The 26,994-nt window shown below is 46.6% G+C and overlaps 1 protein-coding gene across 1 annotated transcript in view; it reads right to left on the bottom strand.

The window, feature by feature from the left end:
• Positions 1-26,994, bottom strand: part of Arhgap22 (Rho GTPase activating protein 22) — a 156,486-nt gene that overhangs the window by 31,679 nt on the left and 97,813 nt on the right. The window contains exon 4 of the mRNA XM_077798688.1: positions 2,789-2,917. Coding sequence (XP_077654814.1) covers positions 2,789-2,917 — 129 coding nt within the window. The remainder of the gene's footprint in view (positions 1-2,788; positions 2,918-26,994) is intronic.

The following is a 26,994-nucleotide window of genomic DNA, read 5'->3' on the forward strand; positions in this document are numbered from 1 at the left end:
CATCTTTAACAAATTACTTAGACTCTTTGTTATTTCTTCTCTATTTTTCTTTTTATCTTTTAACATAGTGAAATATATGAACATCCAGAAAAGTACTTAAAGTATAAATATACAGATTAATATCATTATTGCAAAATGAACACCTGCATAACTCTACCCAAGTCAAGCAAAGAACATTCCAGAAACCGTATTCCCCTCCCCCACTCTTAACCTCCTCCCTCCTCCCTACCATCCTGGGTTTTAAGGCTTTAAGGCATTTATTTCTTTGCTTTGTATTTTTGTGATGAATTTTTGCTATAAATTTGATATAACTGGAATAATAAAGCATATTATTTTGGGGTTTATCTGGCTTCCTGAGTTCCACATCATTTTAAAGGATCATGCATGTTGTTAGGTGGAGCAATTCTTTCACGTTGTGGAATTTCCCAAGTAGTTATTTATTTCCCATTGGAGTTATTTATTCACCGTACTGTTGCTGAGCATTTGGGTTAGTGTCAGGCTATTAAAGTATGATTGCCATGAACATCTTATGTGTTCTGAGCACATCAGCTATTCCTGAAGCTGTACCTACATTTCTATATAGGACATGCCTCCTAGTGGAACTTCTGGGACCCCCGCAGGCAACAGCATCAACTTTACCAGGTATGCCAGACAATTTCCCCAGTAATACATGCAAGACTCTGTAGCCCTCTAACTTCATCACCACTTGGAACTTTCTTTTTCATTTAGTCATTCTGGTGGTGAGCAGATGAACCATGTTGTAGTTTATTTTGCATTTCTCTGATAATCAATGTGGTTGCACACCACTGACCATGACCATGGTCATGACTGCTTTTTTTAAAAAGTGCCCATCCAAGCCTCTTTCCGTGTTGCTACTGGCTTGTCTGTCTTTGCCTTATTGATTTATAAGAGGCTGGGAAGTGAGTCATTTGATGGGTCTATGTGTTGTAAACACCTTCTCTCAGACTATATCTCTTTTTAGTCTCCTAATCTACCTTTTAAAGAATAAATGCTCTTGTTTTATGTAGAATAATTCATCAATCTTTTCCAAACATATTAGTGTTTTGGGTAATTTATTTTTTTTTAACCATCTTTCTCCACCCAAGGTCTTGATGATGTCTTGCCTCCTGGTACTCTAAGGTGCCACCTATCATCAATCAAAGTCACGCGGGATTCTGCTTCTAGGCTCTACCTGTTCCACAGGCTCACTTTCAACAACGTTGCACCAAAGGAAGCCGTTGGGAGGTTGTGGCAGTGTCTGGGTGGCTCCTGCCTTCCAGATATTAAACTGGAATTATAGGTCAAATTTGCTGCAACCATCAGGGTCAAGGAGGCCACAGCTGACAGTGTGATGCTATTTATGAAGTCCAGGAGAATAACTTAGCTTCCAACACCACACTAAGCCTTCTATGTGTGATTTAATGAAGGTGGTCAGGCAGGGCGTAACCAGGGATGAGAGAGGAGGGCTGGGGTGACGGGCAAAGGACGGCTTAGCTTATGGGGCTTGCCAGATTTGGAGATGGGCTCTCAGCCCCCAGGGTGAGAGTCTGTTTCTGCCTGGAGTCTGCACCTATGAACACGGCAGGGAGAGCGGGGATGCTCCCAGCTTGTGTGTCAGGACCCACCCCAGTCCTGAGACTCCCCACATCCAGCAGGGAGTTGGTGTCCTCTTCCACCAGGTCCCAGGGGATGGAGGCCCTATCCTGAAAGTTCTTTCCTGACTTTGCACGAATACCAACCTACACAGGCAACAGCCAGATAGCTTTCCTTCCAGACCATAGGCATAACTCCATCTCCATCTTCAGAACTTATTTGCAGATGGCCACTATGCACCAACCACCTCCTCCACTCCACCCCAGCATGTCCCCCTTACTTCTTGTCTCATGACTACCTTGACCTACTGTGGTCACTCTCATCGATCTGGTCCAGGGCCCAGACCTCCCTCACCTCAGGCCCTCCCACTCTCCCTGTCTTCAGCCCCTGAGACACTTGGGCCTGCCCAGCTTACTCCCACCTGGGCCTTTGCATTTGCCATCCTTCTCCTGGTTCTCTCCTCCCTTCCCATGCTTCTTGTTCTCCCAGTCACTTTAGTAAGCCTTCGGGGCCACCCTAGCAACAGTCCCTCTGCCCTCTCACTGAGCTTTTTTACTTTGCTTCCTTGCACCTGTTGTTCCTGGACATCACCAGACACATGCATTTGTTTACATCTGTCTTGTGAGGAGAATGGAGGGTGGGGAGGGAAGAGGTATGATCTGCTTTATTTACCACTGAATTCCTAGTGCCTGGAATAGAAGTTAGTACCTTTAGACACCCAAGAAATGCTTCTGAACAAAGGAAGAAGCAAGTTAGTGGCAATAGGTGCTTTCAGAGCAGGGATAGGGAGTGGGTTTGGGGGAGGGCAGGGTCCCTGTATGGCTTCAGTAAGGCCCAGTGGAGCAGAAGGAAGCAGGACCAATGCATGGGGTATGACCCTGAGCAAGCACGCAGCCCACCTCTGGCCTGTGCACAGACCACTTCATACCCACCCAGCATTCAGGAGGAAACAGAGAGGTCAGTACACAAGGCACGGGACTCTGGTTGGAGGAGAGCCTGTCTTTTGAAAAGTGGACCTGCTTTGCACACAGGTGAGAGGTGTGACTCAAAGGCCAGCAGTAGAGGGGCCAGGGTGCAGTCAGATGTGCAGCCAGCAAGTCCCAAGTGAGAGGGAACTTGGGGCTCGGGTGGGAGAGGGCAAGATTACCTGCAGGCAAGGGTTCTAGAGGGTGGGCATGCGAGCTACGGGCAGTACCTCCGCCAAGCGGGGCCAAGATGACCCGGCGGATGGCCTGCACCCAGTCCTCCATGTCACGCTGGGAGCTGGCCATGAGCAGGAGCGCCTCAGGGTTGGCTGGCACCTTCTCCCGCTCCCCGGCACCACCTGCAAGACAGGGAGACAAGGCTTATGCAGGGTCTGCATGTGGGACGACAGGGTGCCCACCCACTGCACGCTCTCCAGTCCTGACACCAACCTACACAGCCCTCCTTCATTTCCCGAGGAGAGCTTTCCAGAGCCTTCTGACTCCAGCCCTGCTTTTGGTTCATTTTCCAACCTATCTCCTTCACACCTCACCCATGTTTCTTTCTGGTTTTCTCTTTTCTCACTTTGTTTTTCTTATCAAAATAGAAATCATAAAAAGCATCTCAGATTGAGGTACAGTGGTACATGTCTGAATCCCAGTTACTCAGGAGACTGAGCCAGGAGGATTGAAAAAAAAAAAAAAGTTCAATCCCCAATATAGGAGGGAAAAAACAACAACAATGCACACAGGGCACTGTTAGGGGGAAAAATGCAGATTTTCAACCAGTGTCGGAGAAATTCAGTCCCCACAGTAGCCTCATCATGTGTTTTGTGAACATCACCTTTCCTTGCTTTAAATCCACATCACCGCATGGTTTTAACTTCAGCTCTGACCTGACAGCCTCCCCTCCCCATCCTGAAGACGAGACCAGATTCCCTAAGTCTACCTCTGTTACAGAGGATGGTTATTAAACCAGACTTCTCTGTGTCCATCGCAGCTTGACACTGGACCCATATCTAAAGGCCAGAGGGCAGGAAACGTCGACCTCTTACGAACTGATCCTCCTGCCCCAGTGGCTCTCCTGGTTCTCAAATTTTCATGTGTAAATTACTTAATCTTTGAGATTATTCTGAATTTTATGGGCAATTTAAGGGACTCTGGGGGAGAGGGTATGAACTGAACCCAGGGCCTCATACACGCCAGGTAAAAATCCTCTACCACTAATCATACCCCAGCCCCATCTAAAAAATTTTAAGAACAAGCCTGCCTTTATACACCCCACTCTTCATATCCCATAATATGTAATTCAGAATTACTTTCTTAAAGCCCCAATGTGTCAGACACTAACCAGGACCATCTGCTAGTGAGTGTTAAGTCCCTGACACCCATATTCCCAAGGGAGTATAAAGGCAGTTGGGGAGCATCCTGAGACCCAGGCTGCTCCTCACTGGAGTTTGTGGCCCAGGGTTGGAACCCAGATGGGGAGAAGTGCTTCCTGAGCATAGAACATGTGCGTGTGTGCGTGTGCCAACAGCAGAAGTTTTTCATTTTACAAGGTTCAATTTATCTTTTTTTTTTTTTGATTGGGTGTGCTTGAATTGTATTGTGTTGTATCTGAGAAAAGTTTTGCTTAACCCAAGGACATAAAAATTTTCTCCTAGTTTTTCGTTTAGAAGTTTCATAGTTTTAAGATTTCCATTTAGGCCTAAGGGTTAATTTTTCTACGTGCTATAAATTCATTCTGCTGTATGCAGATGTTCCCGCACATGCTGGAAAGCCTATCTTCTGCTTGCTTGCCAGGTACCTACGTAGGGGACCCTGCTGCCTGCAAATAAAGACAGGTTGAATTTTACAAAGGACTTCTTCCTTTCCAGTTTGGGCACTTTGTATTTCATTCTAATTTCACAGATTAGAGCCTCAAATAGCATGTTGAATAGAAGCGGCAAAAGCAAGAACCTTCTGATTCCTGATCTTTAGGCATTCAGATCTTCATCATTAAGTATATCCATGATAGGTTTTTTCAAGGATATATTTTATTAGGTTAAGGAAATTCCTTCTATCTAATTTACAGAGAATTTTTATCAGAGATAGATGTTGGTTTTGTCAAATGTCTCTTTTGCATCTATTGAAATGATCCTACTATGGATGAATTACTTAGTACAATCATTTCAGTGGGTTTGCAGATGTTAAACCAACCCTGAATACCTGAGATAAATCCCACCATCCTGTTCACATATAGTTGGGTTTAATCTTTTTGAGACTTTACTTTTCTTTCATGAGGGAAATGGGCCTGCGATTATCTTCTCCTGTAATGTCTTTGTCTGATTTTGGCATTGGGGTGATCCTGGCCTCACAGAATAACCTGTTAAGGATTTCCCACTTTTCAATTGTTTTTAGAGAGTTTGTATAGTGCTTCTATTATTTCTTCTTTAAATATTTTGTAGAATTCACCAGTGCAGCCAGCTAGGTCTGGAGCTTTCATTGTGGGAGGTTTTTTGTTTTGTTTTTTTGTTTTTGATCTAGTTAGTGATACATGACAGTAGAATGCATTTTGACACATCATACATAAATGGAGTCTAATTTCTCGTTCTTCTGGTTGTACATGATGTAGAATCACACGGGCTGTGTAATCACACATACACAGTGTAATAATGTCAGATTCATTCTACTATACTTCCTACTCCCACACCTCTCCCCTCCCTTCACTCCCCCCTACCTAGTCCAAAATAACTCTATTCTTTCCTAGCCCCCACCTCTTATTGTGAATTAGCATCTGCCTATTAGAGAAAACATTCGGCCTTTGGTTTTTAGGGATTGGCTTATTTCACTTAGCATGATGTTCTCCAGCTCCATCCATTTACTGGCAAATGCCATAATTTTATTCTTCTTTAAGGCTGAGTCATATTCCATTGTGTGTGTGCAGGGGGGTTCACAATAAATTTCTATTTTTTTAATATGTACAAAGTTCTTTATAATATTCCTTTATTACCCTCTTAACATTTGAAGAATCTCTAGTTACAAGACCTCTCACTGATATTGAAGATTGATCATTTATGTCTTCTCTCCTTTCCCCCTGATTAGTCTTACTGACTTTTATCCATCTCAAAAGCTAGCTTTTTAAAAATTTTGTCTATTGTTTTTCTGAGCTACTAAATGTTGTTGAAGGTTGGATGGTAGATATCTTAGGTTTATAGGCCAGATAGACTTTGTCACAACTTCTCCACTCTGGGGGGAAAAGAGAAAAAACAGCTACAAGCCATATGTAAATACAAGGGCTTTGCTGCATTTGGGTGAAACTTAACTTACAAACACAGGCAGCACCTGCAGTTTGCCAGTCTGTATTCTATTTCACTGATTTCCACTCTGATCTGTAGTATTTTCCTCTGCTTGCCTTGGGTATAACTTGTCCTTTTTCTAAATCTTTATGCATTTCCTGTTACAATTGTCTCCCCTAATTACTGTGTGGTGGGCATCCCCTAAGTATACCGTGCTTTCATTTTAATTCAGCTCAAATACCTTCTAACTTCCCTTTGGATTTCTTATTTGTTCAATGGGTTATTTGGAAGTGCATTAGTTTCCAAATTTGGGGGAAATTTTCCAGAAATCTCTGTTTCTTTTTTTCTAATTTGATTCCTTATGGTGTTTGGCTTGAATCCTTTTATATCTATTAAAACCCGGTTTTGGCCCAGAGTACAGCCTATCTTTGTAGCCGCTCTGTGTGCACTGAGAAGAATTATTCTGCGGGGGATGGAGAGAGTGATCTATAAATGTCACTTTGGTCTGGTTGGAGAGTTTTGTTCAAGTCTTCAATATTCTTACAATTTTTCTACTTGTTCTATCAATTATGAAAACAGGGTAATTGAAAGCTCCATTTTCTATTTGTCTATTTTTCCTTTTGCCTTTGTCAGTTTTTCTCTATGTAGTTTGAAGCTCTGCTGTTAGGAGCATAAATATTTAAGACTGTCATGTCCTCTTGGCAAATCCCCTTTACTGTTATGAAATGACCTTCTTATCCCTAGTAACAATCTTTGTCTCATATAAAGTCACTCCAGCTTTCTTTTGATTAGCGTCAGTATGATATCTTTTCCCATCTTTTTACTTTTAACTTATTTATGTCTTTATATTGTAAGTGCATTTCTTGTCATGCTTATGGTTGGCTTTTGCTTTTTTGTCCAATCTGACAAGCTCTATTTATAATGTGATTGTTGCTATGCTGAGGTTTAAGTCTGTCTTCTGTTTTTCATTGGTCCCATTTGTCCTTCTCTTCTTTACTTTGTTTTTTCTTTTTTTATGATTTCATTATATCTCTTTTGTTGGCTTATCAGTAAAAAAAAAAAAAAAAAAAAAAAAAAAAACCTCTTTGTCCTGTTCAGAAGTGAAATTAATACTACCATACCTAAGGGTGTACTCTATGTGTAATACTGGGCAATGTACTTAACATATACTGTCACACACAATCCTCATAAACACTTTGGCTTAGGAGTATTACTGAGAAGTTGAACATTTAGCTCACAAGCAAACAAGTGGAGGGGACAGGATGCAAACCCAGGTGTGTTCACCCATAAACTTGTTCTCTATCATCAATGTAAATTTATGGCAATGGAGAGAAGTGCAAAGAAAATGAAATAAGTTATTAAAACAAACTTTGGGGGGACTGGGGATGTCATTCAGTGCTACAGTGTTTGTCTAGCATGCAAAATTTTGCACTGCATCCCACCCCTAGCACCATGAAAATAAACAAAATAAAACAAGCTCTGGGATTTTCTACAGCATTTGGTTATTTACACCTCCTTTTCTCTGTTACTTAGGAAGGGCTCATATTAGCTTTAAAGAAAAAGGTTGTAACAGCAAGTATTTCAGAAAGAAAGATGAGGGTCTCTAGTTGCTGTTCCTGGACTTTCCTTTCACCAGTCCACATGGTCACTAAGTCGCCACCCCACCCACCCCACTACACACAGCTCAGGCCTCAGTACCCTCTTAGACAGTGCTTAGAGCCCACCCTGGGTCGACCTCAGCTCCGCCACATGGAGCGCAGGGACTCAACCTCCCTACGCATCAGAGTCACACTGCTGTAAGGAGAAGAAATGGGCTATTTCCTTAGCTTAGCACCTGGGAGCTAGCAAGCACTCCTAAACATTCATTTTTATTATCATCTCAATTTAGTACCATTTGGAGCAGGATCTCTCAGCCTTAACACTACTGACATTTGGGGCCAGATGGTTCTTTGTGGGGGCTGGGGACTGTCTTGTGCACTGGAGGATGTTTAGCAGCATCCCTAGCCTCTACCCATTAGATGCCAGTAGCAGCCTCTCCTCCTTCCCAGGTGTGACAATCACAATTTCCTCCACATAGTGCCAAATGTCTCCTAGAGGGCAAAACTGCCCCACTTAAGAACCACTGACATGGAGCAATCAGATCTACGCTGCCTGTGAGTCTAAATGACTGTCATAATCCTATAGTAGGCACACCATGTCATGTCCAAAAATGATCCCTACCTCTTCTGACCAACTAGTTCCTCCTTGTGCTCCCATCTCAGTACCAGGCAACGAGGTGCTGGAGGCAGAGAGCTGGACCCTGGACTCCTCCCTCCTCATGCACCCTGATTCACCTTGTCCTCTGGTGGGCTCACCCAATCGCAGGCTTTAAAGGCTGCCCCCAAGCTGATGACTTCCAGATTCACTGCTCCCCTGCCCTCCAGAGCAGTGTGGAGCCCATCTCCAGACCTGCCAGCACCCTCCTTCCTGGCTGAGGTAACTCCATCTTCTAGTTACCCGAGTTGAGACCAGTCATGTCCTCAGCTCGCCTGTCTCTCACATCGCATCCATTTCCATCAGCAAATTCTATCAAAATCAAGTCACTTTTCATGGTTCTGCCAGTTTCCAGCCACCATGATGCCTCATCTGGAGGACTGGCACAGACTTGGGGTCCTTCCCTTGCCTCTTATGGTCTTTTTAATTTTTATTTATTTTTTTGCTAACCAGGGATTGAACCCAGGGGCACCTAACCACTGAGTCACATCCCCAGCCTTCTTTTTATTTTACTTAGAGACAGGGTCTTGCTGAATTACTTAGGGCCTTGCTAAGTTGCTGAAGCTTAGCTTTGAACTCATGATCCTCCTGCCTTGGCCTCCTGAGCCACTGGGATTACAGGCTTGTGCCACTGCACCTGACACAGTCTATTCCCCCCCGAATTAGTGATACATAACAGTAGAATGCATTTTGACACATCATATATAAATGGAGTATAATTTCTCATTCTTCTGGTTGTAGAATGTAGAATGATGTAGAATCACACGGTCGTGTAGTCACATATACACATAGGGTAATAATGTCAGATGCATTCTATTGTCCTTCCTACTCCCCCCACAGTCTATTCTTGATAGGGCAGTTACAGTGCCCCCATTAAAACTCAAAACAGCTCCCACACCCCTGCCCAATATTCCCCAGGGGCCCCCATCTCAGCCAAATCCTTGCAATAATCTTCAAGCCTGCTCATCCTCTTGTCCGAGCCTCGGCCTCCGGCTGCTTCTCTCTTGGTTTCTTGCCATTCCTCAAACACACCCAGCTCGCCCTTGCTTCATGGGTCTTTCCACGGGGTCTCACCCTTGCTGTTCTCCCAGACACTAGAACAGTTTTCTCCCTCATCTCCTTCAGTTCTTTCCTAAAATATCCCCTTCTTGGGGACCCCTTCCTGACCACCCTATTAAACTTCACCACACGTCACCCATCACACCCACACTCCTTTCCAGCTCTCGTTTTTTCCATTGCATTTACTATAATTTATTAAACTATGTACGTTTACCATAACACGCTTACTTACACTGCTCGTGGCCTACCCTTACTTGTCTGTTCTGCATGCAGCTCCAGCACAGTAGCAGAGCCTGGCATGGAAAGGCAAGACTGACAACAGCAGCAGCAAAAGAACCCAGGTGACTGTCACATAGGAAGCTGTCGGGAGCCACGTATGGGTGGTGTGTGTGAGCTGTGTGCATCTTAGCCCTACGAGGGGACAGGTCTGCCATTGCATGCTGATTGGGCTGCCTGGTCTAAGTGCACCTCTCCTTTGGCTCTGCCTGTGATCCCATACAGCACCTGAGGTGGGTGTGACTGGCCAAGATGTCACTGTGCTGACTACAAGACTTCACCAAGCAAGACTCCACCTTTGAAACCTTATCCCCAGCCTTTTTTGGTGAAAAACATTCTATCGAAACTCCTTTGTTGGTCCCTCTATAAAAACTAAGAGATTCTGAGTGCTCGCTCTCTTTACCAGCTGACCCTTAAGGTCGCAGAGCCATCCTACCCTCCATATGGAAATGAATGCTGTGTCTTGTGCTCTTTCACCAGTTTCTTAGTTTAATGTTGCAGCCAGCTCTCTTGAACCCTGGTCACCTTGTCAGTGAGAGTCCCTGGTGAGAGGAAGCCCTCAGTGCCAAGCAGGCAGGATGCTAGCAAACTGATGGGTGTGAGAAGTTTGAACACTCACCGCATCTTAAAGGACGCGGTGTTATTAGCTCCATTTCAAAGGAAAGGAAACTGAAGCCTAGTGACATTTAGAAACATGTCCAGGCTATAATTTGAGCTGTTGATGTATATTACAGTGAACTAGGAACCCCAGACAGTCTGGCTCCTTCAGTCCACACCATGCTCTCCACTTCTACTTCTGGTTTATTCCAAGCACCCAGTCCAGGTGGGAACTCTTTTTCCCAGCTGGGCTTGCTCCCCTCTGAGCTCCTAAACTTAAGAACTCCCTTTTATACAGAGTTCTGCTTTCTATCCCAGCAAGGTATTTTGCAAGGGAGCAAGCGGCTTCAAGATAGAGCAGATCTGCACAGTGGTCCCAGGACAGGAACTTTTTCATATGAGAATTTCTTAATAAGAAAAAGAAAGTAAATAATATGTGTGAAAGCATTCCTTAAACCACTGGGATATGGGACACGTGTTCCATGATGTTCAGATGAAGTAATCAGTCTCTACCTGCCTTAGCTGTCCTCTACCAGGGTTTATGGAAAACGTTAAAAAACAAAACAAAACAAGAACACTTAAAAGTGGCAGCAGCAACAATGTATGATTTGGTCCAGTGCCTGCTGTCATTCTACTTACTGCCCAAGAGGGCAGGGAACCCCACAGCAGGATTCCCAGGGGTGAAGGCCAAGTCTCAGGGATACACAATGTATAGACCACTGTGGTCAAATGGAAATATAACATGAACTACATAAGCAATTTAAAATGTTTTAGTAGTTACGTGGAAAAACTAAGAAGAAACAGATATAATTATTTGTTTGTTTATTAGTACTGGGGATTGAACCCAGGACTTCCCACCAGCTAAGCATGTCCACTCCCCATTACACCTCCAGGCCCAGGTATAACTATTTTTAATAATAAATTCCATTTATCCCAATGTTTTCATAATACTATCATTAGCATAAGCATGCAATTAAAATTATTGAGTTTTAAAAATATTTCTACACTAAGTCTTCAAAATTGGGTGTATATTTATCATTATAGCACCTCTGCATTTGGACTAGACAAATTTCATGTATAGCCCCACATGAGACTGGAGGCTACCTACATTCCTGGACAGTTTTTGAGCAGTGTAGACTGGGGTGGTTCAGAAAGGTATGCTAGCCTTTGGGGCCATTATTCTTCCTACCATATTCCCAGAGAAGCGTTGGGACTCGGGGAGAGGTACCCTCAAGCATCCTGGGACCTGTGTGGATGACCAGCTCTGGATAAGAACCAGTTGGAGGTGCCCACAGAGAATCCCCAGGGTCGGCTTCCCCAGTCCATCCCTGAGAATGCACGCCAGGCTGAACCCACCTGCAGGGCCTCCCTCCTTTGATTTCTCTTTATGGCTTGGAGCCAGCAGACACCTCTTGCCTTCAAGGGTTTCTCACTTTCCCCACCCCCCATCCTGGTATTCCCATAGCATGTCTGTGAATCTGGCTGCCCACTTACCACGGGGCAGACGCCTAATCTTCTTCAGATGCTTGGCAGGGCTGAAGGGCATGATGCGAGAAGATGCGGGGCGTGGTGAGAGGAGAGAGGCTGGTGTGGCTGGGTCAGGAGGGCAGCCAGACCCACGGGCAGGGGCAGGAGAGGCTCCGATGGGCCAGCTGCAGTCTCCAGTGCACTCTCCTGTGTGTGTGGGGTCAGGGCCTTTTGACTCTCCTGGGGACTTCTGCCTTGCTCAGTGCCCAAAGGTGGGGAATGTCCAGGGCGGAGTGAGAAAGATCTGCCAGAATCCCCATGGGGCCCTCCTGTGGGTGCATGAACTGCTGGAGGGAAGCAGGAAGAAGGCACCATGGAAATCACACAGCAGGTCACTCTTCAGCCACCGGTGCACTCCCTACCCTGCACTTCCTCCCCTAGAAAGTGGTAAGTGTCCTGGGCTGAGTGGAGAATGTAAAACCAGGCTTCCGTCCATCCCATTTCCCCAGCACAAGGAAGGGGGTTGAGAAATGGGCTGCACCACTAGGGCTGCTATCCCTCACAAGGTTGGCGGAGATGAAAGAATATCTCTGGAAGAAACCAGATAAATGCCAGTGCTGACTGGAACGAGGTCTTGAGCTAGAGACATAACCTTTCTGTTTCCATTTCCTCACCAATAAAAGGAGACCGACCCAGGATCTGTCTCGTGGGGTTATGGTGAAGACTGGAGGAAGTCCGGGGCTGGGCGTGGCACTTGCTCATGGTACAGAGGTGTACTCACACCCTCTCAGGGAGGCACTGTCTGCCTGGTATCGCAGACAGGACAGCTAAGGCTCCAGGGAGGTCACCCACGGGGAAGTGGCACCTCTGGGATTTGAACTTAACTGTTTGGGATTCATCCCAAGAAATCAGCTGCCACCCTGATGGTGTTTGCTCCACTTCAGGACAAAGGGAACAGGAGCCAGCTCCCTGGCCCAGGCTAGCCTCCGGCATCATTCTCTCCGCCTGGGCAGGGCGTCAGGAGCCTGCACCATGGAACAGCTCTGAAGATGCTTCCTGAAGGGCTGGGGCAGGAACAGGCACCAAGCTTTGGTCAGCAAGGACACGGCAGGAAGCCAGGCTTGTCTGATACACTCCTGTGCCCTCTCTCAGACTGACCCTCTTCCGGCTAGAATCTGTTCCCTCTCAGGTGCTCCAAAGCAACTCCTCCCCACCTTCCGGCTTCAACTCGAATGTCACTCAGAGAGACCTCCCTGAGAACCTTTGTCCAAGAACTGCCCCCTCCCGCCCAATTCCTTTAAGGCTGTGCTTGCCCTCTACAGAGATCACCCTGATTGAAGAACAGCTTGTGTGTTTATATCTGTGGTTGTAGCACATCTCTGTTATAGGCATGTCCTTTTCCTGAAAGCAGACCTTCCCGCCATTCTCCTAGTATCCTCAGGGACTAGTGGAATCCTGGAAAAGGGTAGGGGCTCCATGAATGGCAGCAGTCGTATGGGGGCACCTGGAGGGCTCTGTGGTAGGACAGGCAATTTTTTTAAATTAAAATACCCAACTTTTATTGAGTCCTTACTACCACAAGCTGGGCACCATTCTAAGAATTTGCAGGTTTTAGCTCTCGCTCCTCACAGCAACCCTTACATTGTGATACGATTACAACACTCATGTCCCAGATGAGAAAAAAAGACAATCAAGAAGAGGCTGAAGTCCAGGGTCCCATGACTAGTAACTGGCCCTGGTCAGTAAGGGGAAATTCCTTGCTGACTGGTCTCCTAAAGCATTGGCCACTCACACCCACTTTGGGGGGCTTGAGGATCTAACCCCCCAACCCCCAGGCAGTTGGTCGTCCTGGCTCCGTCCTCTGGTGAGTGGACTCTAAGGTGGCCCTAAGCTGCCTCCTGGTATTCGCATCCTTGTATCATCACCTCTTTTCGAAGGTGGGCTGAACCTAGCAACTTGCTTTTAGTGAATGGAAAATAGCAGAAAATGACAATGTCACTTTGTGGTGAGGTTACAAGTAGTCTGTGGCTTATGTCTGGTATGTCCTCTCACTCTCTCGCTCACTGGCTCTGTGGAAGCCACTGCCATGCGGTGGGCTGTCCTGGATGGAGAACCATGTGGCAAGGAACTGGGAGCAGCTAGCAAGGGACCGCAGCACTCAGTTCCACGGCCCTCAAGGAACTGTCTCTTAACAAAGGCCACGGGATGGAGCCTCCAGCTCAACGGGGCCTTCGGATGAGACCACAGCCACAGCTAACACCTGCATCAGCTTGTGAGGACCATGCCCAGATTCCTGACCATGGGAACTGGAGAGGGTAAACGTTGGTGTTTTAAGATGGATTCCCTTGAAGCTAAGAAGGTATCCATCAAGAGAGCCTTCTTCATCAAGAGGAGTGTCCCGCATGGGGTGAGGGGTGCTTGGTGGTCATCTTGGGATCACATTGGGCCAGCAAGCAGAGCCTACAAGCCAAGGAGGGTAGACAAGGCAGAGGGGAAGCTAAAACCCTTGCTGGTAGTTCACTAACCCAGGATCTGCCACCTCTGGGTCCTAGGGTTATGAGAATATCTCCTTCGTTTTCTGCCAATGAGTTGGGGTTTGTGTCCTGCAGCGGACAGCAGGTTGGTACAGAGACCCTGAGAGCCACAAGGCAGCCCTTTGCTGCTGCTAGAGCTTTTCCATAGTTGCCAGGGAGAGACAGTCTTGGTGGCTTGTTGGTCACACTGGTAGACCTGCTGCTGGGTCTTCAGAGGAACCTTGAAAGGCACTTGACAAAATATAACATCCATTGGGATAAAAACTCTACATTAAATGAAACAGGTAGATCCTTCTTCTACAAAGATATGCCAAAATCAACAATGTGTTTTAGTGGAGAGACACTGGCAACGTTCCCAGGGAGGCCAAGGACAATCCACACAGGTCCACTAATGGCCCCTGCTACTTAACATTTTCCCAGAAGTGTTCCCAAGTGTAAACTGGACAAGAAAAAGAATGTAAGATACACCATCAGGATAGGAGGATGCGGTGGTGCTATTATTATTTTTCAGATTATCTGTTTACATGTGTGGAAAAGCTCAGTCAATTAACTAAAAAACCAATACAAGCAATAAAAGAATCCAGTGTTAGGCAGTTGCAAAATCAATACACAGAAATCACAAGCTTTTTGTAAATTAGAGGCAACAGAAATGTATGCCTTGTATGTAATTTGTAAAGTGAGAGAGATGCCAATTCCTAAGCTAGTCTATAAATTTAACATAATAAAATACTGGTAGCATTTCTTTTTTAACCATGTAAGTTGAACTATTTTAAAGTTCACAGGCAAATTGGATTTTTGGAAAAAAGGATACAATTATGAAGTTGAACCAGTTCTACCAATTTTGGATTCAGAGAACAGAGCTACACTGATTAAAACAACCTGGTTTTGATGATATGACCCAAGAGAGACTCAAATATATATGGAAGTCTGGGATATGATTCAGGAGTTATTTCAAAAGCAATGAGTACAACATGAGATACTTAATAAATGGAAAGGGGATGGCTGAACCAGAGGAAAATCAAGTTGAATCCTTACGTCAAACCTTACCCAAATAAATAAATAGAAAATACGAATTCACAACAGATCAAAGATTTAAAAACCTGGAACCCTGCAGCTGGTTTATAGCTCCCCAGAGGTGGGAGGTGCTGGCAGCTGGAGGTGAGAACTTGGGTAGAGAGGGTGAGGAAAGCAGGCAGATTTCTACCCTGTTGGTGTAGGTAGATTATGGTACAATCTCTTTGGGGGATGATTTTATAACTATCAAATTTTAAGATGACCCAGCAATCTAATCCTAGGAGTTTATGGTTTAGATAAACTTTCACATGATGACTTAACCACCCATAGCTATAGTTTGGGTCTAGAATGTCCCCTAATGGCCTCTGTGTTAAAGGACTGGTCCTCAGCTTGGTGCTACCTCTTAAAGGTGGTAGAACCTTTAACAGGTGGAGTTCAACGGAAGGTCTTAGTTCACTTAGGACATGCCTTGAAGAGGACTCTGGGAAATCCAGCCCTTTCCTATCTCACCTTGCTTCCAGGTGGTAAGCAGATTCCTCTGCACACACTCCTGGCCATAACGTGCTACCACCCTGCCATAGGCTCAAAAGCAACCGGGCCAACCAACGGTAGAATGAAACCTCTAAAACTAAGAAAAATTATGAAGTTTCTCTAAAGCTAAGAAAAAGAAACCTTTCTTCTTTTTGAGTTGATTATCTCAAGTATTTTGTTACAGTAATACAAAGTTGACTAACATATCTGTCCAGGACTAACACAGTCCCTAAGTATCTGCTAGGGATTGATTCCAAAACCACCTCAGATACAAAATCCTCAGATGCTCAGGTCTCTTACATAAAATGATGTATACAGTATTTGCATAGAACCTATGCACATCCTCCCATGTACTTTAAATAATTTCTAAATTACTTGTAATACCTAAAACAATGTAAATGTTATTTAAATAGTCGTTACACTGTATTGTTTAGGGAATAGTGACAAGAAAAATATCTGCCCATGTTCTAACAGGCATAATTTATTTTTCTGAATATTTTTAGTCTGCAGCTGGTTGAATCCACAGATGCAGAATCCAATGAAGAGCCGACTGTGCCAGTTAAAGAAATTTTATATGAACCTCCTCTAAATAGAAAGCAGGGAAATCGTATGAAGTGGTATGGAATGATATATTATTATGTGGAAGAAGTAAACTATTGTGAAGGACAGGCTGCCATTTGCATGAGAGTCACCTATATACACAGGTGCCTAGGTATGCATGCCTGATGCCTGTAATAACAAGCAGGACATGGGACCTGGGCTTACCCCAGGAGGAGGGGGTTAGGGCAGAAGCAGATGAAGAGAGACTGACTTCTCACTTAGAGACTCTCTCAAGGGTCCTTACATGGCTTTATGAGGACACATGACTTTCTGGAATAAAGATCGTGTTTCTCTTCATCATTTAGAGAAGCAGATGCTGATGTGTCTGGCCCTGGAGAAGTCAGTCCAGCCAGGCCTGGTGGTGCACACCTGTAATTCCAAAAACTCAGGAGGCTGAGGTAGGAGGATTACAAGGTCAAGGCCAGCCTGGGCAACTTGGCAAAATCCTGTCTCAAATTTTAAAAAGAATAAAAAGGACTGGGGATATAGCTCCATGGTAAAATGCCCCTGGGTGCAATCCCTAGTACCACCAAAAAAGGGAAGAAAAGTTCAGGTCTGCCCTTTGAGAACTTTTATTAAAAAAAAAAAAAAAAAAAAAACTCCAAAGTCCTCCACATGGTTTTCACTCCAAGTTCCCCTTCAGCCAGCCCATCATCGTAGTTGGGTTTCATTTCTTCAAATTGGTGTCTCCCTGGGAATCTTCTTTTTTGGTCCTGGGGATGTTTGGGTTTTCAGGGAATTCATGTGACCGTGCCCCAGGCAGTACCCCCTGGGAGAACTGGGACTGGGCTCCCTGTCCCAGGGTAAATTGCAGAAGTGATGAGGAGTGTGGGGCAGGCTGGGGAATGCCTGGACAGGCCAAAGGCTTTGTTCTCAAGAGCAAGTCAGATCTTCCTCTTCCCCGGTGAGAACCCCACGCCATGACGTCTCCTGTCTTCAGGACATACGCCTAGGATAGCACCTTTGCAGGCCCAGTCAGCAACTCCCCCACCTCAAGGGACCCCCAAGCACGGGCCTTCTGGTCCCCAGTTTATACCACGGACCTCCTCCCTGTCTGTGCACATGCCTATGACTTCCACCTGACCACCTGGACTCCTACTCCATCTTCAAAATCCAGCTCCAATATCCCCTTCTCCTTTAACGTCCTCAAAATCCTCCTCTCGTCCACTTCCTGCTTTCTTTACCTGGTTCTCTTTTCCACAGGTTACCCACGGAAGGTCGACTATGTGCCAGACATTGTGCCATGTGCTGGGAACACAATTTAGATGTACCTTTCAGAAAGATCAACAAGGTCCCGTAGCTGCTGCTGGTCGTGACAACCAGGCCACCACACCACCACCCTGCTACTGCCATGTCCTCTGCTAAGCGACTTGATGAAGCACACACTCTGACCATCCCTCTGTTCTCATGAGAAGCCCAGGTTGCTGGTGGATGTTGAAGGTGCAATTTGCATCTAAATAACTTCCTTGCTCTGTGCCCAGCTGCTGTGGGCTCTCTTGGGTCCCCCCTTCCAGACTTCTTGGGCTCTAAGAGAACCCCTGCATCTCTCCTAACACTTCTTAGAGAGCTGCGCTCCAGGTGGGGGTTCCATCACATTTGTTAAATGAACACCAACACTGCACCTGATAAAGAGTGGCCGTGAACCCCAGGGAACCCAGGCCTTTATCCACTTCGGGTTGCTAATGAAGAAGCTTTATGCCCGCTAACATGGCACATCTTAATGGGTTTCCCCAAATCAGAGCCTGAGACAAAGTTGGTGTATGGGAAGCTACTCAGCAGGACTGCAAGAAGGAGGGCACCACAGACATGTGGGATCAAGCCCAGTGCCCCTAGCCTGTCCCGGATGCTGGAGACTCCTTTCTGCCTGAACTGTGCATCAGAAAGGTCATCTTTCAGACAAAGGGGGAGTTAGTAGACCCTGGTGCCAGTCATCCACTGGCCAAGGGTTGTTCTGGGAGCTTTACAGTCCCTCTCTGGAGAGCTGGTAGGAGATGACGGACAAATGCCATATCAGACCAGCTGCACGGGCTGGTGTAGGGAGGTTGATTCTTTCAATGAGGCCACAGATATTTCTTGAAACCCTACTGTGTGGTCAGCACTGAGCCTGGCTTACAGGCGTGGGCTGTAGGAAGCACATGGGTAACCCAAACAGGCAAGGTTCCTCTCCTAGAGCTCCTCCTAGGGGGAAAGGGACAGAGGACAGTGAGCAAAGCAAGTGAGCTCTTTTAGGGCAACTGCTGTGATAGGGTGGGGATGCTCATTAAGCAGCAGGTCAGGAAAGGCCAGGCTAGGAGGGGTCTCTGAACTGAGCACTAAGGGACAAGACGGGTGGGCTTCATGGCACAGAGGGACAAGACAGGTAGCCAGGGCAGGTAGCCAGGGCAGGACGGGATGATTGCAAACCCCTGAGCCGGGAAGAGTCCTGAGGTCCTTCATGTGGATCAGTGACAGAGGAGGGTGTGAGGGGTAGACAGGAGCTTCCACCAGGTGTCCAAGGGACAGAGGGCTCAGTACCTATCTTAGACTCAACAGAATTTCCTTATAAACTGAAGGTAGGAAGGACCCAGGTGGTCATTGACAGGAAGTCTAAGAACAATAATCAACCTTAGGGTCTCCAACTTCTGGGCACACATGAGGCCAAGGTAGGCAGAAGGTCCCAAGCCCCTACCCTTGTCTATAGGAACTATATCTTTTGGACTGGGGTGGGGGGGAACCTACTCAGCAATTATAAGCATCAAACTTAAAAAAATGATGGTGATGTTCTTCCACCCACCCCTTTAATTGATCTCCAACCCTGGAAATTGACAAGATTGAAAAACACAAATCTGACCCTAACCCTAACTCCTAACCCCTGACCCTAACTCCTAACCCCTATTCCCTGACCTTAACCTTAACTTCTGACCCTAACCCTAGCCTCTAACCTGTAACCCTAACCTAACCCCATGCCCTGACTTTTCCTGGCTATGGCTCTTTTAGCCCAGTGCCCCCAGCCTGTCCTCAGGCCCGGATGCTGGGCATGAGGCAGGGGCTACCCATAACCCCCCAGGAACACAGGCTAGATTCTCATGCCAGGGACACCCGGAGGCAGTGTCCAGCCTCCAGCCAGCATCTGTTTCTCCAGATACTTAAAAGGAGTTTTAGTTTGTCTCCAGGTGGCAGATATAGCCTCTCAGGACAGTGTTTGAAAACAGTCCTAAAGGACATTCTCTGACCCTATCATCACACTATCCCTGGTCCTGCCAGGCACTACCCCAGGAAATGGGGACACAAAAGTGACACGGATATCAGCTGGATTCTTAGTGATCTAGGGGCAGGCAGGTTGGCTGCAGACCAAGAAGCTGCCCACGAAGACAAATTAACAACCACAATTCCGCCTGCTCCTACCCCAGAGTGCAGGAGATGTGGACAGGGAGGCCCCAAGCTCCACCTTGGCCTCTCTTCCCTGTACCATGAAGACGACAGGAAACTCTTATCCCAAACCCAGAGGTTTAGTCCCCACCTCAATTCTGCATCACAAAACCTTCAGGAACTGCTTTTGGTGGTGGTGGTGGGGGGGGACCTGGCTGGCCATTCCCACTTCCTTCCCAAAAAACCAGAAGTGGGCAGCAGGAGTATACCGGGGTTTCTGCCTCTCTGAGAATTGAGTTTGGTTCCCTTCCCTAGCCCAAGGGAGAGAGAGTGTGGGCCGGGAGTGCTGCACAGAGGAGGAGGTTGGCCACCATGGTCAAAGCCTGCAAGAAGTCGCTGGCTGAAAAGCAACTGGGTGCAGAGTGATGTGCCGCACAGCAGAGAAGAGCCCGTGCGACTCCATGGACAGTCCATACTCTTCCTGTCACCCTAGTTCTGTACCCTCTCCAGGTGGGCACATAGACATTTATTGAACTACATTGGGCACAGGAGAAATCCTCTTAATTTGATATGACCACCCACGCATCTCTCTGTTGAAACACATGCAAAGTGAAAAGTCCCTTCTACCCCAGGTCCTGGTGTACCAGATCCTTTGCCACAAAGCAGCAACTGGGAGCAGCCTCTCTCATGTTCTTATAGGTCAGTCATCCATAGGTGTGAGGTGCTGGGGACGCTGGGGTGACCCCTGAAGTTGGAAAATTCACAGCCTTGGGTGGGGATAAACACGAGCTAAAGAAATCACCCAGGGGCTGGGGATGTGGCTCAAGCGGGAACGTGCTCGCCTGGCATGCGCGGGGCGCCGAGTTCGATTCTCAGCACCACATAAAAATAAAATAAAGATCTTGTGTCCACCGAAAACTAAAAAATATATTTTTTTAAAAAAGAAATCACCCAACTTCCCATTACTTTGCACTGCCAGGGACAGAGGCCCAACTTAGCCAAGCGTGGTCATCATGCAAGGTCCTCTCCTCACAGCAACTCCAAGTCGGCCTAAGGATCCCTGGTACTCATGGGGAAACAGGCACAGAAAGGCCTTGCCTGAAGTCTGGAGCTGGTGAGTGGCACCGACCTGCCTATCTGGAGGAGTGCCTACTTCCCAGGGCCAGTCTGACCCCCACTGCAAGGCTCAAGTGCTGGGGTGGCCACTTGGTGATGCTCTGAGAATCCTAAAACCACCCCTGGGCTGTCTGCCTTTTACCTGGCCTTCAAACGGGCAGAGTGGCACTGCCAGGCAGGGCCCTCTTGTCAAGGATCACTTATTTCTGCTGTACTTCTATGCAAGCACCCCATTGCTGGGCAGAGAGTAGCCCCATGTCCTTGATAACCAGCTGCTACTGGGGACATGTCAGGGGACTGCCAAGGACAAACAGCCAAACTTTCAAACACACTCAGAACTCACACAAGTCCTACCTGGCACCGCTGCTGGATGAAGGCTGCTGGGCCCTGACTGCCATTCCTTTCCTGTCACGGAGGGGCCTACCAGCTAGCCCAGACACGCAGCCAGTCCCATTATAGGCTCTTGTCCGCAGGGGACCAGCTAAGCCACCTTTTTTTGAGGGGGAGAGGGGTGTTTGTTCTTCTTTGGAACTCATGGACAGGTACCAATGCAAGGGTGAGTCCAGAAATGGGAAGTTATCCAACCCTTTGCACAGATGGGCCAGTACCTGGGGATCTAGCCACCCAGTATCCTGCTGGGGCACAGAAGGCCCATCCAAGCAGCTGGTCAGGAAGGGCCTCGAGGGCAAACTCTTTGGACATTGCTGTCCGGTGCATGGCTCATTAGCATCTAAAAGTTCTGAGAGGTCTAACCACAGAGAAAAGCCTTAACTCTGCTCAGCTCAGCTCATCCCAAGTACCACAAACCATTCTGCTAATGGTGACACCTATTAACATCCCAAGAGGAAGCAGGTGCTCCTGAGAAAGCTCTACTGTACACTGAGGCAGGCGGGAGGGGGCCCTGGCAATCTGTCTAATGATGAACTGGGTGTCTGCAATCAGAGGGAGTCAGACCAGGTTAAGCCTCGGACAGACTCAGAGGCTGTCTTCTGTTCTGGGTCCCTGACGACCTGTTACTATAACTGAGCAAGCCCCACGTTGGGGCCTGATGTCAGGATTGAGGATGAGGACAAAGGAGAGGCAGGCCAGGTGGGGACGGCCAGGAGAAGAGCCTGTCACTCAGAGAGCTTCAGGTCATCCTGCAGGCACTCAGCTGCCAGTCGGGCTCAGGGCATGCTCCAGGCCAGCATGGGGGCCAAAGTCCAGGCTGAACCCCATGGGCCCTTGGTCACTTGGGAGCACCCAGGGCAGAGAGGGCGCCAGCATCCCTTGTCTGTGAGGCAGAGGGGTGCCCTCCGGCAGAGGCCAGAATGGGATGCAGGCACAGCGGAGCTTTGTTCCACCCCTGCCGTCGATGGCTGTGCAGACGCTCTGTGAATGGCACTGTTGTGGTATTTTAAGAAGAGTCTACAAATAGCGCTCACTCAGAATGGGCCTCAGAGCCAGGCTTATGAATGCTGCTGCCTGGCGAGGGCGGCCAGCCTGGGAGCTCCGGCCAGGACAATGGGGCCTCACAGGGGACGCAGGGCAGGATGTTGGGTGACCCTGGCCTTTTCCGGGGCTCTGTGGCCTCATTTCCCCTGGACTCGTCGGGCCTTCCCTGCACAGCCTCATTCTCCACCAGTGGCTTCCCAGGAGTTTACAGGGAGGAGCGGCTCCCCAGTCCCTCTGAATAAAGGGATGGGGCCTGTGACATCCTTTCAGGGCCTGCCACACCGGATTTCCAGGCTCTGAAGATGTCCTGTAGGTCACAGGGGGGTGGGGGGACGCAGGAAGGAAGGATGTCCTTAGATTCCTGTCAGAAATCACTTCACGAGGTAGCCAGAGAGATTTCAAAGCCCCATTGTCCCAGCCGTCAAGGACTATTAACTGGAATCTTTCCAGAAGAGTCCATCCTGGAAGACAGTTGATGAAAGAAAAAAGAACCTGGATTTGGGAGTCAGTCAGAGCTAGGTGCAAAGGTAGCTTCTCCGGGGGTATCTGGAGGGCAGGGGGTTATCTGCCTCTCCGGGCCTCTGGTCTTGCCTCTTTACAGTCACGTGGGGAGGGTTGAGCAAGGAGAGGCATGGATTTTGCTGAGTGCAGCACAGTAAGCACCAGCAATTGCTGGCTCTTTCCTCTCAAACAAGAGACCGTTTATTTAAGACACGAGGGCACAGCACACACGAAACGTGTCCAAGCGATGGCTGAGAAACACAGCAGACATAAAGGCAACCCCTCTTGACCCCCTGAATCCACAGACATCAAGGCTGTGGAGTCCGCATGCCAATGAGCAAGGCACAGAGAGCCCCTGATGCATCCCAGTGGTGGAGGATGACCAGGCCTGCTTGTCCATCACAGGCCGAGCTGAGTCCAGGTGAAGGGGTCCCTGCTTCTACATGGCCCTGGTGTGTCACGGAATTGTTAACGTTCCCTCCCACTGTTATCCTGGGGGTCCACCTGGGGAGCTGACCATGAGCAGCAGAAGCATAGCAGAACCCCCATTCCTCAACCAGCCCTCAGTCTAAGCCACAGTCTGAGCAGACTTGGGGAGAGAGAAGAGGAGCTTCTCCAGGCCCAGGCTGCACCCCAGGCCCCAGGAGGAACTCAGATGGAAGACAGCCCTATGCGTGATGAATTCTCAGAGAGGAACCTGGTGGAACTAAGCCACAAAGGAGAAGTAGCTGGTCTGTGCCTGACCTTTGACTCCTTCCAAACTGGATGTGACTCAGGGAGGCCCAATCCTTTCGTTTCAAGTTTCATTAGTAAAAGACCTATGCTGCTTTTCTTTCTTTTTACATTTTTTCTTTTTTAAAAATTTTTGCTGCTAGGGATTGAACTCAGGGGCACTTAACCACTGAGCAACATCCCCAGCCCTTTTTTGCATTTGATTTAGAGACAGGGTCTTATTGAGTTGCTTAGTGCCTTGCTAAGTTGCTGAAGCTGGCTTTGAACTTGTGATCTCCTGCCTCAGTGTCCCAAGCTGCTGGGATCACAGGAGTGCACCACCGACCGTGCCCCGCCACACACTGCTTTTCTTGTCACACTTCAGTGTTCTCTACTGCTGTCTGTCAGGGGGAATGCCTGCTTTTAAGTAGCACTGACATGGAATAATCACAAGGGTAGACAGCTTGGGCAGGCATTCTAGTGCTGAGTGGCCGTGAGTGGGAAACTATAGCCCTCTGTTTCCTGGCCTCCAAAGCAAGACTAATAATAGAATGTATTTGAGGGTTTCTGTGAGGACTGAATGAATGCCCATATATAAAGTACTCAAGTCTGGGCTTGGCCCATAGTGTTATATGTATTATAAATGCCATCATGTCAAAAAAGCAACAATGACCTCATCAGTTTTTAGAGTCTCACCCTAAGCTCAAGCTAAACAATAATCATTTCATTACTAAGCATTTTCTGTGTGTCAACACCTTGGTGTACAAATGCCACTTTAACAGAACTTGGTGAGATCATTGGTATCCCAGTTTCAGACAAAGATATCCCCCTTTGGCTCAAAGAAGTAACCTGTCCCCAAGGATGGATAAATAGTAGTTGCAGAACCAGAATTCAGAACCGGGTCCAACTCCAAGCTCCATGATTTCAACATTCACACAGCTTCCCTGAGAACAAGCCATGGGGAACCTGCAACTCACCACTTAGCATCCAGGTAAAGTTTAGGTAAAAGGGATAGACCTCTCTAGAGAAGACTTCAGTGCAGGTTCACATGCTGGAGATACAGCTCGGTGACACAGTGCTCACCTAGCATGCACAGAGCCCTAGGTTCAGTCCCAAGCATTGGAAAAAATCACACACCTTGGGAAGAATTGGCTTCTTAAAAAGTCCCATCCATAGAATATTGTCACAATTTGACTTGTGCTGCCACTCAAAAACAAACACAAAAACAAAACAAAATCCTTACAGAGCCTTTTCACTATTTGATCTGACTCCTAACTCCTAGCTTACTCTTTGGGAAATCCCTATGGCATTTGTCCAAGAGAATCAGCAGCACTTCTTTAATACAGAACTATGATACCACCTGGGGCAAACAAGAGCCAGCTAAAACTTAAAAGGAAGATCTGGGGAAGGAAACATACACGGGGAACTTTGAAAAGTTCATATACCTGGAACATATACCTGGAAGGCCATGTGCATATCCATGTGCAGGAAAGACCTGAGAGGACCCCAGTGACTTATCTCTGGTACAAGCAGGAAATGAAGACTAAGGCAGAGTCATAACCTACCTGAACACTGAAGATGTACCCAAACACACACACACACACACACACACACACACACACACACACACATGCATGCACATACACTCAGCAAAGAGTAGGAAACTTACTGTTTCATGTCATTTAAAAATATCTATGGCTAGGTGCAGTAGCATATGCCAGTAATCCCAGAACCTCAGGAGATTGAGGCAGAAAAATTGAGGCCACCTTGGCAACTTAGCAAGACCCTATCTGAAAATAAAAATAAAAGGTCTAGGGATATAGCTCAGTGGTAAAGCACCCCTGGGTCAAGCCCAGTACTGCAAAACAAAAGAAGGGAGGGAGAAATGGAGGAAGGAAAAAAGGAAGGAAGGACAGATACACTAGCAATCCCAGCTACTGAGGAGGCTGAGGCAGGAGGATTGCAAGTTTGAGGCCAGCCTGGGCAATATACCAGGACCTCATCTCAAAAATAAATAAATAAATAAAATAATCTAGGGAAAATCATTAGCTGACCACTAAACTAAGGAGAGATTTCAGACAATAGATTGTACAGACTTACACAATGAAAGTCACTAAATACCTACAACCACTACCACCTGGGGAAGGAAGGTAAAGCTGATTTGCAGAGTTGTCATTCTATTATCTATAATGTTCAGTTTTCAATAAAAGACAGGGATTAACAGGAAGGCAGGGTCCATACACAGAAAAGAAAATTAGTAAATAGAAACTGTCCTTGGCTTAGCTGTTAGACAAAGAATTCAAATCAGCTATTGTAAATATACTCAAAGAACTAAAGGAAACCATGTGTAAAGAATTAAAGGTAAGCATGACAATGATATCTCACCAATTAGAGAATATCAATAAAGAGACAGAAATTATAAAGAGAACCAAATCAAAATGCTGGAGTTTAAAAGCGCAACTGAAATTAATAATTCACTTAGGGGCCCAATTAGATTTTAGCTGGGAGAAGGGAAAAAAAAATCAGTAAACTTGAACATAGGAAATTGAATATCCAGCCTGAAGAAAAGAAAAAGAAACATGGAAATGAGGAACAGAACCTCAAAAATTGATGGCACACCATCAAGTCTACCAATATGCACATGATGTAAACCCCAGAAGGAAAGAGGAAAGAAAAAGGATATTCAAAGAAACAATGGAGCTGGGCTCAGGGGTGCATGCTTCTCAGGAGGCCGAGGCAGAAGGATTGCAAATTAGGCCTGGGCGACTCAATGAGAACCTGTTTCAAAATGTAAAAAGGGCTGCAGATGAAGTTCAGTGGTAGAAAGTCACTAGGTTCAACCTCCGGTACCACAAAAATAAAAAATAAATGATGACTGAAAACTTCCTAAATTTATTGTAAAATATTATACAACGAAGAAGCTCAATGGACTCCAAGACTTATTAAATTCAAAGAGATTTACACCTGGACATAGCATAGTCAAGCTGTCCAAAGAATCTTGAAAAAAGCCAAAGAAAATGATCTGTCACATCCAAGGGATTCTCAATAAAACTGATAGATTCCTTACTGGAAACCATGGAAGCCAAAAGGCAGTAGGATGATATTTCAAAATACAGAGTAGGCGGAGCAGAGGTAGGGGGTGTTGGTGAGAAGGGAGAAAAGCAAGCAACCAAAAATTCTTGTGTGTCCTTATGCTTCTCGGATTGAACCAGGGCCTCACACAGGCTAGGCACTTTACCACGGAACCACAGTCCCAGCCCGTTTTATTTTGAGACAGATTCTCACTAAATTGCCCAGGTTGGCTTGAGTTTGTGATCCACCTGCTTCAGCCTCCTGAGAAACTGGCATACAGGAATGCAACACCAAATCTAGCTAAATCAGGGATTCTATATCCAGCAAAACTATCTCTCAAAGATGAAAGGAAATAAAGACCTTCCCAGGTTGACAAAGACCAAGGGCATTCAAGTTTTCTATCCTAGTAGATCTCTATGACAAATCCTAAAGGGAGTCAGTCCCTCAGGTGAAATCAAACATTAGATGGTCACTCAGATCCACATGAAGAAATGAAAAGCATTTGTATAGTCAGATATAAAAGATGGAATAAATTTATTTTTGTAGCTCTTGCCTTCTATTTATGCAGATAAGTACATAAAGCAATACTTATAAAACTGTGGTAATGCATGCAAATGTAATTATTATGACAAATAATTACATTTATAA

The sequence above is a fragment of the Urocitellus parryii genome, chromosome 5, assembly GCF_045843805.1.
Source record: "Urocitellus parryii isolate mUroPar1 chromosome 5, mUroPar1.hap1, whole genome shotgun sequence".
In the NCBI taxonomy this organism is placed as follows: Eukaryota; Metazoa; Chordata; class Mammalia; order Rodentia; family Sciuridae; genus Urocitellus; species Urocitellus parryii.